Source organism: Scyliorhinus canicula, chromosome 21, assembly GCF_902713615.1.
Source record: "Scyliorhinus canicula chromosome 21, sScyCan1.1, whole genome shotgun sequence".
NCBI lineage: Eukaryota > Metazoa > Chordata > Chondrichthyes > Carcharhiniformes > Scyliorhinidae > Scyliorhinus > Scyliorhinus canicula.
The window spans coordinates 66,654,427-66,668,263 of NC_052166.1; the positions used below are offsets into that span (position 1 = coordinate 66,654,427).

The 13,837-nt window shown below is 46.7% G+C and overlaps 1 protein-coding gene across 1 annotated transcript in view; it reads right to left on the reverse strand.

The window, feature by feature from the left end:
* Positions 1-9,228: 9,228 nt before the first annotated feature.
* zer1 (zyg-11 related, cell cycle regulator) overlaps positions 9,229-13,837 on the reverse strand; it is a 32,834-nt gene continuing 28,225 nt past the window's right edge. The window contains exons 15-16 of the mRNA XM_038781787.1: positions 11,044-11,146; positions 9,229-9,823 (exon numbers count right to left, since the gene is read on the reverse strand). Coding sequence (XP_038637715.1) covers positions 9,766-9,823; positions 11,044-11,146 — 161 coding nt within the window. The 3' untranslated portion in view covers positions 9,229-9,765. The remainder of the gene's footprint in view (positions 9,824-11,043; positions 11,147-13,837) is intronic.

A 13,837-nucleotide genomic window follows, 5' to 3' on the forward strand; every position in this document is an offset into this window, starting at 1 on the left:
GCACCTCATTGGCGGGCCGCATAAAAACCTTTGTCGGGCCGCATGCGGCCCACGGGCCACCCCTGAGTTAGACCATATCGTACCATCTGTCCCTCATGGAGGCATTTATGCTGAGAAACTCCTTTGACCACGAGTCCATCAGTCAGTGGGCTGCCCACAACGTCCTCACGGCCCTTCAGGAAAAGGAGATGGTGGATCCTGTCGGATGGTTCCCTGAGCAGAATGCCTCATCGGCAGAACATTCAAACAAGCACCAAGATCTAGCTTGAATGGAGGTGAGAAAGGCCCTTCCGGTCAGATCCTTCCTACAGGCCCAGCGTCTCACCCCATCCGCATGTTGTCCTTGAGGTGACTGTGGGGGGGAGGGGGGGGGGGGGGGGGGGGGGGGGAAAGAGACTGCTGCACACCTCTTGGTGGAACGTGCCTTTGCAAAGAAAGTCTGGAGACAGATGGGGCGGTTTTCATTGAGGTTTATCCCAAGCAGCTCCGTGATCCAGGAGTCCGCGCTTTTTGAGCTGTTCCCAGGCATGCAGATTGAGACAAACTCCAGCTGTTGCTGGAAGATCATCAACTTGGTGAAAGGCACTTTTTGGTCTGCCCGAACCTTGTTGGTCTACCAGCGCAGAATTGTCCCTGGCCAATGTTGCACACTGGCACATTCCAAAGTCCATGACTATGTGTTAAAGGTGTAGCCATCTAAGATGGCCACCTGCAAAGGACCATAGGAATTATGGCCAACCCAGGACTCAGACAGCCTATGTGTATCTAAAACACAGTTAACCAGACCTGATTGAAACCCCCGCTAGTTTGCATTTTAATGGCCCATTTTCCCAGGATAATAGAACTCCAATCAAGCAACTGGTACAGCCACAGACTGATCGGCGCCATCCCCCTTCCTCAGAAAGCACAACTGCCAAGGTCAATGACCGCTAAGGACCCTCCCAGCCACCCTCCCCTTTATTGGCCGAAATCGATCAGATGATCAGTGATCAGAGCCCTGTCGAACTATTGGTCCAAGGTTAAGGACCACCCCAAAGAACGCGAAATCCCAGAGGGATAAAAGAGGACACAGCCATGTGTTCTGTCTCTTTTGGATCCGGCCTGTGCCAACCTAATTGTAGCAGCAACGGCTAGCCAAGTTCAAGACCAATGATTGCTAACTGACGGATGAGCCCAGCAGAGACAGAGCCGCTTTCTTTAAACCAGCCAAGTGAAATCCAGATAATGGCCTTATCCATTTGCACAGTGCCGGTTGCCCTGAAGTTAAGCATAGGTTATTGTAGCTGATAGGTGTAGTTTAACTAGTAGTAGATATTGTGTTTGCATGTTGAGATAACTCTTGTGTGTGTAAATAAACCATCTTTTGAACTAACTGGTTGTGTGGTCATTTGATCGATATAAGGGCAGGCTTGTGGTTCAGTAAGATAAATAGAAATACCCACAGTATTGGCGATGCTGTTGGCAGCAACAAAGGATGCTTGGGTCAACTGCTGTGGAGGTGCAATGGGGAAAGGTTGTTGTCTAAGTTCTTTCAGCCAGTCAACCGAGTGGAGGGACATTGTACGGAATTCCCTCGAATAACTCACATTGAATGTATACAGTGAATACATGTATCACAATTGTATTGAAGCACCTCAAAGTGCAACTTGATAAGGTAGACAACTTAAATACCATTGCACTTTCTGTAATGACCATTTTGAAATGTCTGGAATGTTTATTTGACAGACATGACGTTCATAGAGAACCTGAATATTATTGCACTTTGTGTGATGGCCATTTTGAAATATTTTTTGTGTTCTTTCAGATATTTTACAAATAAAATATATTTTTTCAGAAGAAACGGGGCAACTCTTCACCTCCAGGCCATAGTTGAGGAGGGAGTGTGGGCAGGGAAGGCCAGATAAAGCCAGCAGCCAGCCAGGAGCACATGTGGTCATCGAGGCTTGACTTTGGGGTTGTTATGGCTTACATTGTGGATTTCAATTTACCAGATACAGGCTTGTTCTCATAAGTTAAAGAGCACTAACGCAGTTAAGCAGTGATTTTTTTTTTTTGCGGCTTGCATTGGGTGAGCTGAGGGTGTGTAGGTTAAGGAGGACATTGACATCATGGGAGGTGCTTGATGTCATTTGGGGCGGGCTGCCAGGTCACCAGATGTGGGGGCCCCACAAAAAGGGAGAGCTCAGGGTCCCAAAAGTCTGCCTCGGATCTGCAGTGTCATAGAAGTGACATATATTCATGAGACCTGAGAATCTAGGAGAAAGCAGCATGGAAAAAAGCTAGTGTACGGAAAAGTTCTCATAATTGTAGCTACACAGGCAGCACAGTGGGTTAGTCCTGTTGCCTCATGGAGCTGAGGTCCCAGGTTCGATCCCGGCTCTGGGTCACTATCCGTGTGGAGTTTGCACATTCTCCCCGTGTCTGCGTGGGTTTCGCCCCTCCAACCCAAAGATGTGCCGGGTAGGTGGATTGGCCACGCTAAATTGTCCCTTAATTGGAAAAAATGAATTGGGTACGCTAAATTAAAAAATAATAACAACTGTAAATACACTAGAATAAAGTGAGTGTGTTTGCAGCTGTCAGTCTTCAGGAGTTATTGAAACTACCCAACAACATAATAATATATTTGGCAACAAGTGAAGAAGGAGGAAATAAATTTATATTTATACAGCACCTTTCAAATTTCAGAACATTCCGAAGCACTTTACAGCCAATTTAGTACTTTTGAAGTGTAGTCTCTGTAATAATGCAAGAAACAAGGCAACCAATTTGCAGACAGCACTGTCTCACAAACAACATGATGCTAACCAGTTTGTTTTTGGGATGTTGGTTGAGACAAAATATTGACCAGAACACCAGGGAGTACGCTCTGTTCTTTGAAAGTTATCCATGAGATCTTTCACCGCCAACTGAAAGTAGATAGGGTCTCAGCTGAATGTTTCATCCAACAGGCAGCATCTGTGAAGGTGCAGCACTCCCTCATTAATGCACCAACAGAATGTCCTTGGCAGCTTAAACAACTAAGCTTTGGTTGGGGACAGAGGAGGGCAGATTCCTGGCCTGCACCAAAAAAAGACTTACAACATCTCAAGGAAAGTACTTTGCAGCCGAGTTCTTTAAAAGTGTCATCATCAGGGCAGCACGGTGGCACAGTGGATAGCCCTGGGACTACGGCGCTGAGGACCCGGGTTCGAATCCCGGCCCTGGGTCACTGTCTGTGTGGAGTTTGCACATTCTCCCCGTGTCTGCCTGGGTTTCACCCCTACAACCCACTAAATAATAATTGGATACTCCAAATTTTAAAAACAATAAAAAAAAGTATTGTCATCGTTGCAAAACTGGGAACCTCAATGCTGAGTAAGCTCCCACAAAGAACCAATGAATGAATCACTGGTTGAGCTGTTTCTGCTGGTGTTGGTTGTGGGATTTATATTGGCCTGGGCACTTCTTTGAAACAGTGCCAGAGGCAACGTTTTTGTCCACCTGAGAGGGCAGGCTGGGCCCAAGTTTAATGTCTCATCTGAAAAATGGCACCTCTGGCAGCGCAGCATTCATTCAGTAATGCACTGGGAGTGTCGGCCTGGATTATGTGCTCAATTTTCTGGAGTGGGGACTTGAACCCATGATATCTGATTCAGGTGAGAGGCTGCTTCCCGCTGAGCTCCCCTTCAATGCCTCCGATCGGTCAAACACCTGACCCAGAGGTAAGTCAGCACTGACACAAGGTGAAGTTCCAACATCCCCTTTGGCAATGTAAAACTATAAAGATTTTCTTTTCCGTTCGTACAACAGATATCAACAAGTCAACGGCTTTCAAAACAACTCAAATCTAATTCTGCTTTGTCTCTTGTATTTGTTTTAATTGTCTGCATCCGCCATATAGATGTATCCGTGTGTGGTACTTTACATGGAGTCAGAGTAGGAACTATTTGAATTCAGATTTCATTGAGCTCAATGCTTTGTACAGTAAAAACCACCACCCTGTCCCTTCATTCAAGTTTCTCATGCACTTTCCAAAAAAGACAAGGATAAATCAACTCAAACAAAAAACAGTGAAATCAAGGAGGTAAGATGCAAAGGCTATAGGTAAGGGCAGCCTGAAGATACATTGTAAAGGCAATTGATACTGTAGAATACACCAGCCAATATCCATGGGCTCATTACGCAACAGCACATGTTCAGTGGACAAGTGTAGATTCAAGCGACAGACCCCTCCCCTCAAACTGAGAACATGCAATCAGTGTCTGAAGATTAAAGAGGGACTTAATGGTTCTGAGCTGTTGATTTCTGTACAAAACAGGGTCCCTGAAAACTTGCCTCCTCTCTATCAGGATCTGCAGGCTTCTGTGATATCATTTTGAATTTCCAGCATTCTCTTTTGAAACCATCCCAAGTCTCCCTCTCCATCCCCCCCCCCCCCAAGCCAGAGGTTCTATAATTTCAAAGACCAAATGTAGTCTTGCTGTTCTGGCTTTGGGCCAAATGCAACTTTGCTCAATGTGTGATCTGCGATATCTCATCGGGGCAGGGAAAAGACCGGTTTGAGGGATAGACTGAACCGCAAGACTAAGGCTAAGCTCACTATTTTCCTTAAGCACCACTAGATTCCTGTAGCTGGCTTCATTTGCAGTATGGTCTGTGTAGACGAAGGAACAATCCAGACAAGATGTTTCCCAGTAGAGCATCAAGTGACGGTGAAAGAACAAAGGACTGTTGTGTGATGGAGGTGCCTTGGATAGGTGACACAGTGGGTCAGACAGTAGCCCTGTGTCAGGTGGAGTTTCAATGGGGGAGAAAATAAATTAAGATGTGGGGGGGGGGGGGGGGGGGGGGGGGGGGGGGGGGGGGGGAATAGAAGTTAAATTCTGAATCAATTCCAAAATAAAATAAAATCACTGTGCATGCTGGGAATCTGAAATTTATAGAAAATCTGGACTTGCTGACTATTTTCAGTTATTTGTTTCTTTATCGATTCCCATGTGGCATAGGGATGAGTATTGCAACCTACACAACAGAATTAACAAGGACCTCCTGTGGTCTTATCATCTGCTGAAACCCACACAATAGTCTGCAGGTGATTCCTGGACCACGAGGTAAAGTGAGGAGGTTCTCCGCTGATGTAGAGGAACTGGAACAGCTCTGATGCCCGCTTATCCATTAAAACGCAGAAGAGCTCCAGAAATAACAGTACATCCGAGCTGTTCAACGAAGCACACAACACATATAGAGTGAAGAGATGGGTACAGATTGGAACGTGGCCCAATGCTGTATTGATTCAGCTCAGTGCTCGGCCACCCGCAGCCCAAATACGGCCCAGGAGACATTTTGTTGATCATTGCCCAGGGTGGCCACATTCCCCTAGTTTCCATCAGTGTGGCTATTTTTCCTACCGCTGTGACTGAAATGAGCTGCACATAAAGCGAGCATGTGGAGAGAGGTGCGTGCCGATTGCTCACAATATTGACCGTGAGAGCCCTGCGCTCCTTCTGGCCCAATCAAGCGTAAATATTTACCATTTGGAGTTGATGACAGTTCTATTAATATATGAATGATTAAGCATTTTCTATAACTTGTTATATATGAAATATTTGGCGTGTATTAAATGTATTCAATCTTATTCACAGTTAGTAAATAAGCCCGATTTCAATCTTGAGGCCCACTGAGAAATAGGAGGGTCACTCATGCGGCCCACTCACCAGCCTGGGTTACGCATCACCGATTGAGCTGATATTGGGAGGGGTTCTGTTTCCTGATGCTCTCTGATGCTAACCTCTGATACAGGGACCCTAACACCCCTTCAGTTTTGTCATTCCAAATGTCCTTGTTAAATATTTGGCCCTTTTTTAAAAAACCAATAACTTATCTTTGATTTTTAAGGCTGGAAGGTCTTTTTGTTCAAGCGTGATTAACGTTGGAGAATTGTCTTTGTCCTTTCTGAAGGAAGCTTCGGAGGAAGCCCCAATGTTGGAGAGGCTGCATCGGGGAGAGATTGCAGCTGGAGAATTTCTTTGTAGCTCTGCTTTGTATTTGAGGGGGGAGAGCAGAGTTTGAGTGTCCGAGGTGTCGAATGTATCTTGTATCAAACATCCCCGCAATTCACAGCTGCACATCACACCTTACTTCAGGATAAAGAAATGTGAAAAAGCTTGTATGTACTCCACAGTTCAAACGCATGGACACTGTCCTCTCTCTCTCTCTATTTAACATTTATAAAGACACAAGATCGGGATTCGTGCACGATCGGTTGTCTCACCTTTCCCCTATGGTCTAGATGCATAAAAACATTACATAAAATGTTAAAATACTTGCACCCTTAGAAAGAAACCTAGTCTTCGGGTATTATCTCCATCAGCAACTCAGAAAAGTCTTGGTTTGAGCACATCCTGCAGCTGTTAGATGGCTCTGTGGATTAGGACATTTCCCTGTGACACATTCAACTACATCACGAAGAGTATCCACAGATCTTCTCTGGTGTACTGAGTCAGATGCTTTCAGCTCGAGTCCTCGATTGGTTTCAGTGCGCCTGGCCAGGGAGAGGGGCAGAGAAGAGGAGGAGGCAGAAGAGACGGGGAAGAGAAGAGGCAGAAGAAGAGGGCAGAGAAGAAGAGAAGGGCGGCTGAGAGGAGAGAGAAGGGGGCAGAGATGTCTGCGTGGGTTTCACCCCCACAACCCAAAGATGTGCTGGTTTAGGCCACGCTAAATTGCCCCTTAATTGGAAAAGAAAAGAAAAGGTTACTCTAAATTTCTTTAAAAAAAGGGGAAAAAAGGGGCATAGGGGAGGAAGGACAAAAGGGAGAGGAGCAGGGAGAGCAAAGTGGGAAATGAGCCATGGCCCCTGCACGTTAATCATTAAAAAGCTTCAGCATGTGGACTGGGTGAGGTCAACTGAGCTGTGTGGCTCTCTATATCCTACAGACACCAGGTGCCCAGGTTGAGGATTGGCAGCTGGGTCGGTTGGGTACCATGACATCCCTGTATGTCTGTCCAGCAAGAGTCAAAACCTCCCAACAGGCAAGAGGTTTGACACCATGCAGGACAAAGCAGTCTGCTTGATCGGCATCTCGTTCACAAACATCCACTCCCTCTACCGGCAAACAGTCGCAGAAGACTACAAGAACTCATCAACACTCACTGGACAGCACCTTCCAAATGCACGACCACTACCGTTAGAAGGACAAGGACAGCAGACGCATGGGAACCCCACCACCTGGAGGTTCCCCCTCCAAGCCACTCATTATCCTGACTTGGAAATATATCGCTGTTCCTTCACTGTTGCTGGGTCAGACCCACTGGAACTTCCTCCCTAACAGCTCTGTGGATGTAACGACACCTCATGGACTGCAGTGCCTCAAGAAGGCAGCGCACCACCACCTGCTTGAGGGCCAGTAGCAGTGGGCAACAGATGCTGCTCGAGCCAGAGATGCCCACATCCCACCAATGAATAAAAAGAGACGCAGCACCTCTGAACTGTGGCATCTGACCTCTCCATTCTTGTGCTCTCAATGCTCATTGGCTGTTCTACAAGTTGCCTGTTCTACAGCACTTAACTCACCCCTGTCGGCAATATCGGCCCTTTTCTACTCATCTCCTTTCTTCGCCTTTTAAGAAAGGAGGAACTCTTCTGTGTCGTCCTGACTCATCCCATGTTACAGTAGTGTCCCCCCCCCATCTCTCTCCCCCCCCCCCCCCCCCCCCCCCCAACCCCCCCCCCCCCCCCCCCCCCCCCCCCCCCCCCCCCATGGTGTCCAAAAGCACTTCACTGCCAATGAAGTAGAAAATGTTATTTTCTCAAAATAAAGGAAGTCCCACCACGGTGTGGGCAGCTCTTCTAGTGTAAACAGAGGTTTGCACTGGTCAGATTTCCTGTGCACCCTCATGTCTTCAATTCCGCTGAGAGGCAGGACCATATTATCAGGGTGTATCCTGTCCCATGGGGAAGTGGTCTGCTGGATTAGTTATTTTGGCAAATGGAAGTTAAATAGGACTTCCCTACCTCTGCCCTGGTCAGTGAGACTCCAGTTTTAAGAAGAGTGTCTGGGTGCAATGCTACCAAAACCTCCATTGTGAGATGCAGCTGATGGATTCTGACCTCCTCCAGCCTCCCCCTCAATCTGAAGGCTGAAAGCCAGCAGTTTCCTGCCGAGTTGCAAAAAGATCCTCAGACTGCAGCAGTTCATATGTTCCATGTTGAGAATGGCCTTCTCAGTGTGTTTAGACTCTCGGCTGCGCAGGAACAGAGCAAACCTGAAGGTAAGGAACTATCACGTCACTCAGTTAGGCAAAGGTAGAGTTGGTCCATTGACTAGGCGCTGAATGAGTGGTACTATCAAGCTTGTTTAACTCTGCTGTCTGACTGATACGGACATGGATTAACAAGAACAGCACTGGCTCAGCACTCTGCTGCCTCTGACTGATACGGACATGGATTAACAAGAACAGCACTGGCTCAGCACTCTGCTGCCTCTGACTGATACGGACATGGATTAACAAGAACAGCACTGGCTCAGCACTCTGCTGCCTCTGACTGATACGGACAGGGATTAACAAGAACAGCACTGGCTCAGCACTCTGCTGCGTGGGAAATCAGCCAAAACTGGAACTGCAGTTCCACAGGATGTGTAAAGTGCCGTTGCAGCAGTTCCATGGGACGAGTCAGGACGCCACAGAAACATGCCCGTGGGACCTGCTCCAGCAAGTGAAGGAAGAACTGGACCTCACTGACTGTTCAAATAAGATCCAGAAGATAGTGAATAGATTTGAGGGGAGCAGGGGGGAATAGAGAAATTGTGGAGTGGGAGACAGGCAGAAAGCATCAAGAGGCAAAAACAAACATCTCCTAAGAATAGAGCAATTAGCTAATATTGGTAGAATGCAGCAGTAAAGCACGCGTTTAAACCAAGTGATTGACAGCTCCTTACACACCATTGTAACAACCAGCACGCCGACTGTGAACCCAAAGCAGTCGGTTTAACTCTCAGCCAGGGTGAAACTTCAGTTTCTCTTTTGAGGCCAATGTATTATTTAAAGAATCAAATATATTGAATTAATTCTGCAGGTTGACTTATAGCCGGAGTACTTTCAGTGAGATTCTGGCGTGTAATTAACATTGAGCGTAACAAATCCTATCGAGAGAATTGGATAAATACTGTATCTTCAGTTGCTCTGCTGGTTACCAGCCCACCAACAGGAACTGAATAACCAAACACCTCGCCCCACGCAAGTGTACAGTTAACAGGTGCCTGAACAACAAGTCATTTATTAATTATTCGGTTTGTCTTTCTCCTAAAAGTTTATAACCGTTGACATTTGAGTAACTGGCACAATCTGAGGGGTTTCACAATCAAAAAGATTCAAGACAAACCATGGAAGCACAATTGACGGAGAGATCGTGAGGAAATGAAGGGCAAGAGAGAGTGGGAGGGAGACAGGTTGGAAGGGAAAAAAAAAGAAAAGAGATTGAGAAACTATGGAGATAAGGAAAAATGACAGAGGATAAAGGAAGTCAAAAGAGTGAGAGGAAAAGAGCGAGAGGGAGAAAACGTTAATGCCTCATTCAATAAAAATGATGTGAATTAACATTTTCTTGTGCAACACCAAATGTTTCCCCTGCGTGTCATCTTGAAACAGTGTGTCACACACAGAGGCTCCTCCATACGATGCATCTGATGCATTGTTGTGTAGCAGTACAGAAGGTTCCTCATTATTTACATAGATGCCACGCATGACAGGAAGTATTGAGAGTCGGTGACAACTCGTCCTCAGCCTTTATCTGGATGTGTCCATCCGCTCCTCTCGAAAGTTCTTGCAAAAACTGATGACCTGGCTGTTGAATAGAGAAACAGAAGAACAACGAGCGGCTTCAAACAGTTTAGTGAACAGCCTCAATTACACATTAATATTTGTTTTTGTTCTGTAGTTCTAGAATAGTCTGAATAATATTTGTCAAGTGCGTTTGAATGTTGCTGCTCATCAAAAGGAGTTTTATTTCGCCTCTACTTCATCGAATTTACAGTGCAGAAGGAGACCATTCGGCCCATCAAGTCTGCACCGACACACTGAAAGAACATCCTACTTAAACCCACGCTTCCACCCCATAACCCCAACTAACCTTTTGGACATCAAGTGGCAATTTAGCATGGCCAATCCACCTAACCCGCACATCTTTGGGCTGTGGGAGGAAACCGGAGTACCCGGAGGAAACCCACACAGACACAGGGAGAACGTGTAAACTCCGCACAGACAGTGACCCGAGGCCGGAATTGAAGCCGGGTCTCTGAAGCTGTGGGGCAGCAGTGCTAACCACTGTGCCACCGTGCCGCCCCTGTCCCACCATGCCGCTTATTGAAAGCAGAGACTGCAAGTCCCAGGTCACCGCAGCACAGAGAACACACGCACACACGTGTGTATTAACGTGTTTGTGCAGATTCAATCTCAGAAATGCTTCTGTTATGGATGAGCAACATTTCCATTTCTCTCACCAGTTAACTAATCCAGGAATATCCCTTCATTTATTACCAAAGCTGAATAGGTACATATGATAAAATGTTTGCCTGGGGGAATCCTTGCCCCCATTAATCTGCACATATCCCAAGCGAATGATTTTCACACGTCTCAGTGTTCTGATTTAGGATTTATCTGCTAATGGGAAAACAGTAGTGGGAACGGCCCTTTTCCAAACCCATATGTTCAGGAAATTCAATGGGGCAAACCCAGGTGAGTAAGCATTATTCAACACAAAAAGGACCGAGTTCCCTGGGTTTCAAAGATGGGATTTCTCGGGATTGGGACGCTCCCCCAGCCCTGTGAATGCAGCTTCAACTGGCTTCTAGTGCAAATGGAACTGCCAATTTGAGGGCAATTTTCAGAGCTTCACTTCTTAGAGTTTGGACCTTGAGAGATCAGTACCGTAAATCTGGTTTGGATTGAAACCAAGGCATCAGTGGTTAAGGGATTGGACCGAACCATGTCTGCCCTATGACTGCTGGCTTGATGCTTCCTGAATGGGACGTGCCAGACAATTATGAGTTTGAGTGCTTCACGTACCTTGCCATTGCTTTGGTCTCCGGTCTAGCTGCATCGCTCTCGATCACTCCTTTCAGCAGTTCAATCCCGTTCTCTTTTATCAGCAACGGGCAATATTTCTCAGCTAAGGATTTAAACCATTAAACGGCAGGTTCACAAAAGCGCTTCAGATCAGGTGCGACATTTGAAACAGCGCTGAACTTTATAATGCAACATTTTACACCCAACCGCAATTTCAATCCTTTCTGCAAACCCGGTGCTTGAAATTCAACATTTGGGGTTCAGGGCGTTGTACAGGGAATCGGTTTCGCTATTCCTCATGGGTACATGTCACAGAAACACAGAATATTTATGGTAGAAATGGAGGCCATTTGGGCCATCATGTGTCAGGATTGGACACAACGTAGACTGAAATTCCCCAGCACAGGGTATTCTAGCGTTGGTGGTTATAGTATTGAGCTGGTGATTCAAAGGTTGCAAGTTCAAATCCTGCCATGAAAACCCAACAAGTTCACTAATCCCAGTGCAGGAACATTGGCCGCAATGTCCTCCTGTGCTGTATCATTCTGTGAATGTCTTTCAGGATCGGGACTCTGCCGCCCCCACCAGATCTGGTATATGTGACTGCTGCCCAGACCATGTGGTTAACTCTTAAACAACAAATTGCATTTATCTAGTGCTTCTAACATAATAAAACATCCTAAATTGCTTCCCAGGAGCATAAATCATACAAGATTTCACACCTTGCCTAGTACGGAGATATTAGGACAGCTGAACAATAGCTTTGTCAAAGAGTTAATAGAGTCATAGAGCTTCAAAGCACAAAAAGAGGCCATTCAGCCCATTGTACCTGTGCCGGCTTTCAAGCAGCTATGTATTCTAATCCCATTTTCTAGAGCTTTGTATCCTGTGGCATTTTTTTTTTAAATTTAGAGTACCCAATTATTTTTTTTCCAATTAAGGGGCAATTTAACGTGGCCAATCCACTTATTCTGCACATTTTTGGGTTGTGGGGGCGAAACCCACGCGAACAGGGAGAATGTGCAAACTCCACACGGACAGTGACCCAGAGCCGGGATCGAACCTGGGACCTTGGCACCGTGAGGCAGCAGGGCTAACCCACTGTGCCACCGTGCTGCCCCCTGTGGCATTTTAAGTGCTATCTATGTCCCTCATAATTTTGTACATCAATCATGCCCCCCCCCCCCCCCGCCCCCACTCCCTCACCCTCAAAGGAAAACAACCCCAACCTAACCAGCCTCCCAACATAGCTGAAACGCTCCAGCCCAAGGCAACATCCTGGTGAATCTCTTTGGCACCCTCTCTAGTGAAACCAAATCCTTCATATAGTGCGGCAATCGGCACTGCACACAGTTCTCTAGCTGTGACCTAACCAGCGATTTACACGGCTCCGTCACAACCTCCCTGCTCATATATTCTGTGCCTCGGCTAATAAAGGCAAGTATCCCATATGCCTTCTTAACCACTTTATCTACCTGTCCTGCTGCCTTCAGGGATCTATGGACATGTACACCAAGGTCCCTCTGATCCTCTGTACTTCCTCATGTCCTACTGTTCATTGTATATTCCCCTGCCTTGTTAGCCCTTCCAAAATGCATCACCTCAAACATTCCAGGGTTAAATTTCAGGTGTGCATTAATTGAGGGGACAGAGATGGGGAGAAATAGTTAGGGAGGGAACTCCAGAGCTTAGGGCCCAGTCAGCTGAAGCATGACCATAGCACATGACCATAGTGGGCAGCACTGTAGCACAGTGGTTAGCACAGTTGCTTCACAGCGCCAGGGTCCCAGGTTCGATTCCCGGCTTGGGTCACTGTCTGTGCGGAGTCTGCACATCCTCCCCGTGTGTGCGTGGGTTTCCTCCGGGTGCTCCGGTTTCCTCCCACGGTCCAAAGATGTGCAGGTTAGGTGGATTGGCCATGATAAATTGCCCTTAGGGTCCAAAAAGGTTAGCTGGGGTTACTGGGTGGAGGTATGGGCTTGGGTAGGCGCTCTTTCCAAGGGCTGGCGCGGACTTGATGGGCCGAATGGCCTTCTTCTGCACTGTAAATCCTATGATTCTATGAATGGTGGAGCGATGGAAATTGGGGAAGTGCAGGAGACTAGAACTGGAGGATTGCAGCTATTGCCAGAGGGTTTCAGGGCTTAAGAAAGTTAAGGGGGCGAGGGTGATGTTCTTTGAAGTTACATTCCTGAACTGCCAATGGATTGGATTTGGATTTGTTTATTGTCATGTGTACCAAGGTGCAGTGAATAGTATTTTTCTGCAAGTAGCTCAACAGATCATTGTAGAAAACGCAAGTTTAAATCCCACCACAAGAGAGCTTGAGAATCTGCATTCCATGAAAAAAAGCCTGGAAGTTAAAAGCTCTGATCAGTAACAGTGACCATGAGGAGCTGTACCATGAGGAGTGGGAATCAAAGCTAATTATGTCCCACACTTTCCAAGGCCAATAAGACAGCCCTAATCACAACCAGGCCGAAAGACATTCAGCCCATTTCAGGCAGAGGCAGTGAATCTGGGAACTTCCTAATCCACAGGACACATTGAGCACCATAGTCAGACATTCACACAGTCACACAGAGGGTGAATGGGTAGGGGTCTGTGCAAGGAGGAGACATAGAGGAATTGAAATGAGAAAGCATTGGAAGCAATGATTTGGCCAAAGGCCAGTTATTATCGAACAGAATTCATTAACAGAATGATGCACTGTGCTGTCAATCTTAGGCACACACAGACAATAAGATGCTTGTGACAGGCCTGTATGTTCCTTGCTGAACCAGTCCTCTGTTTC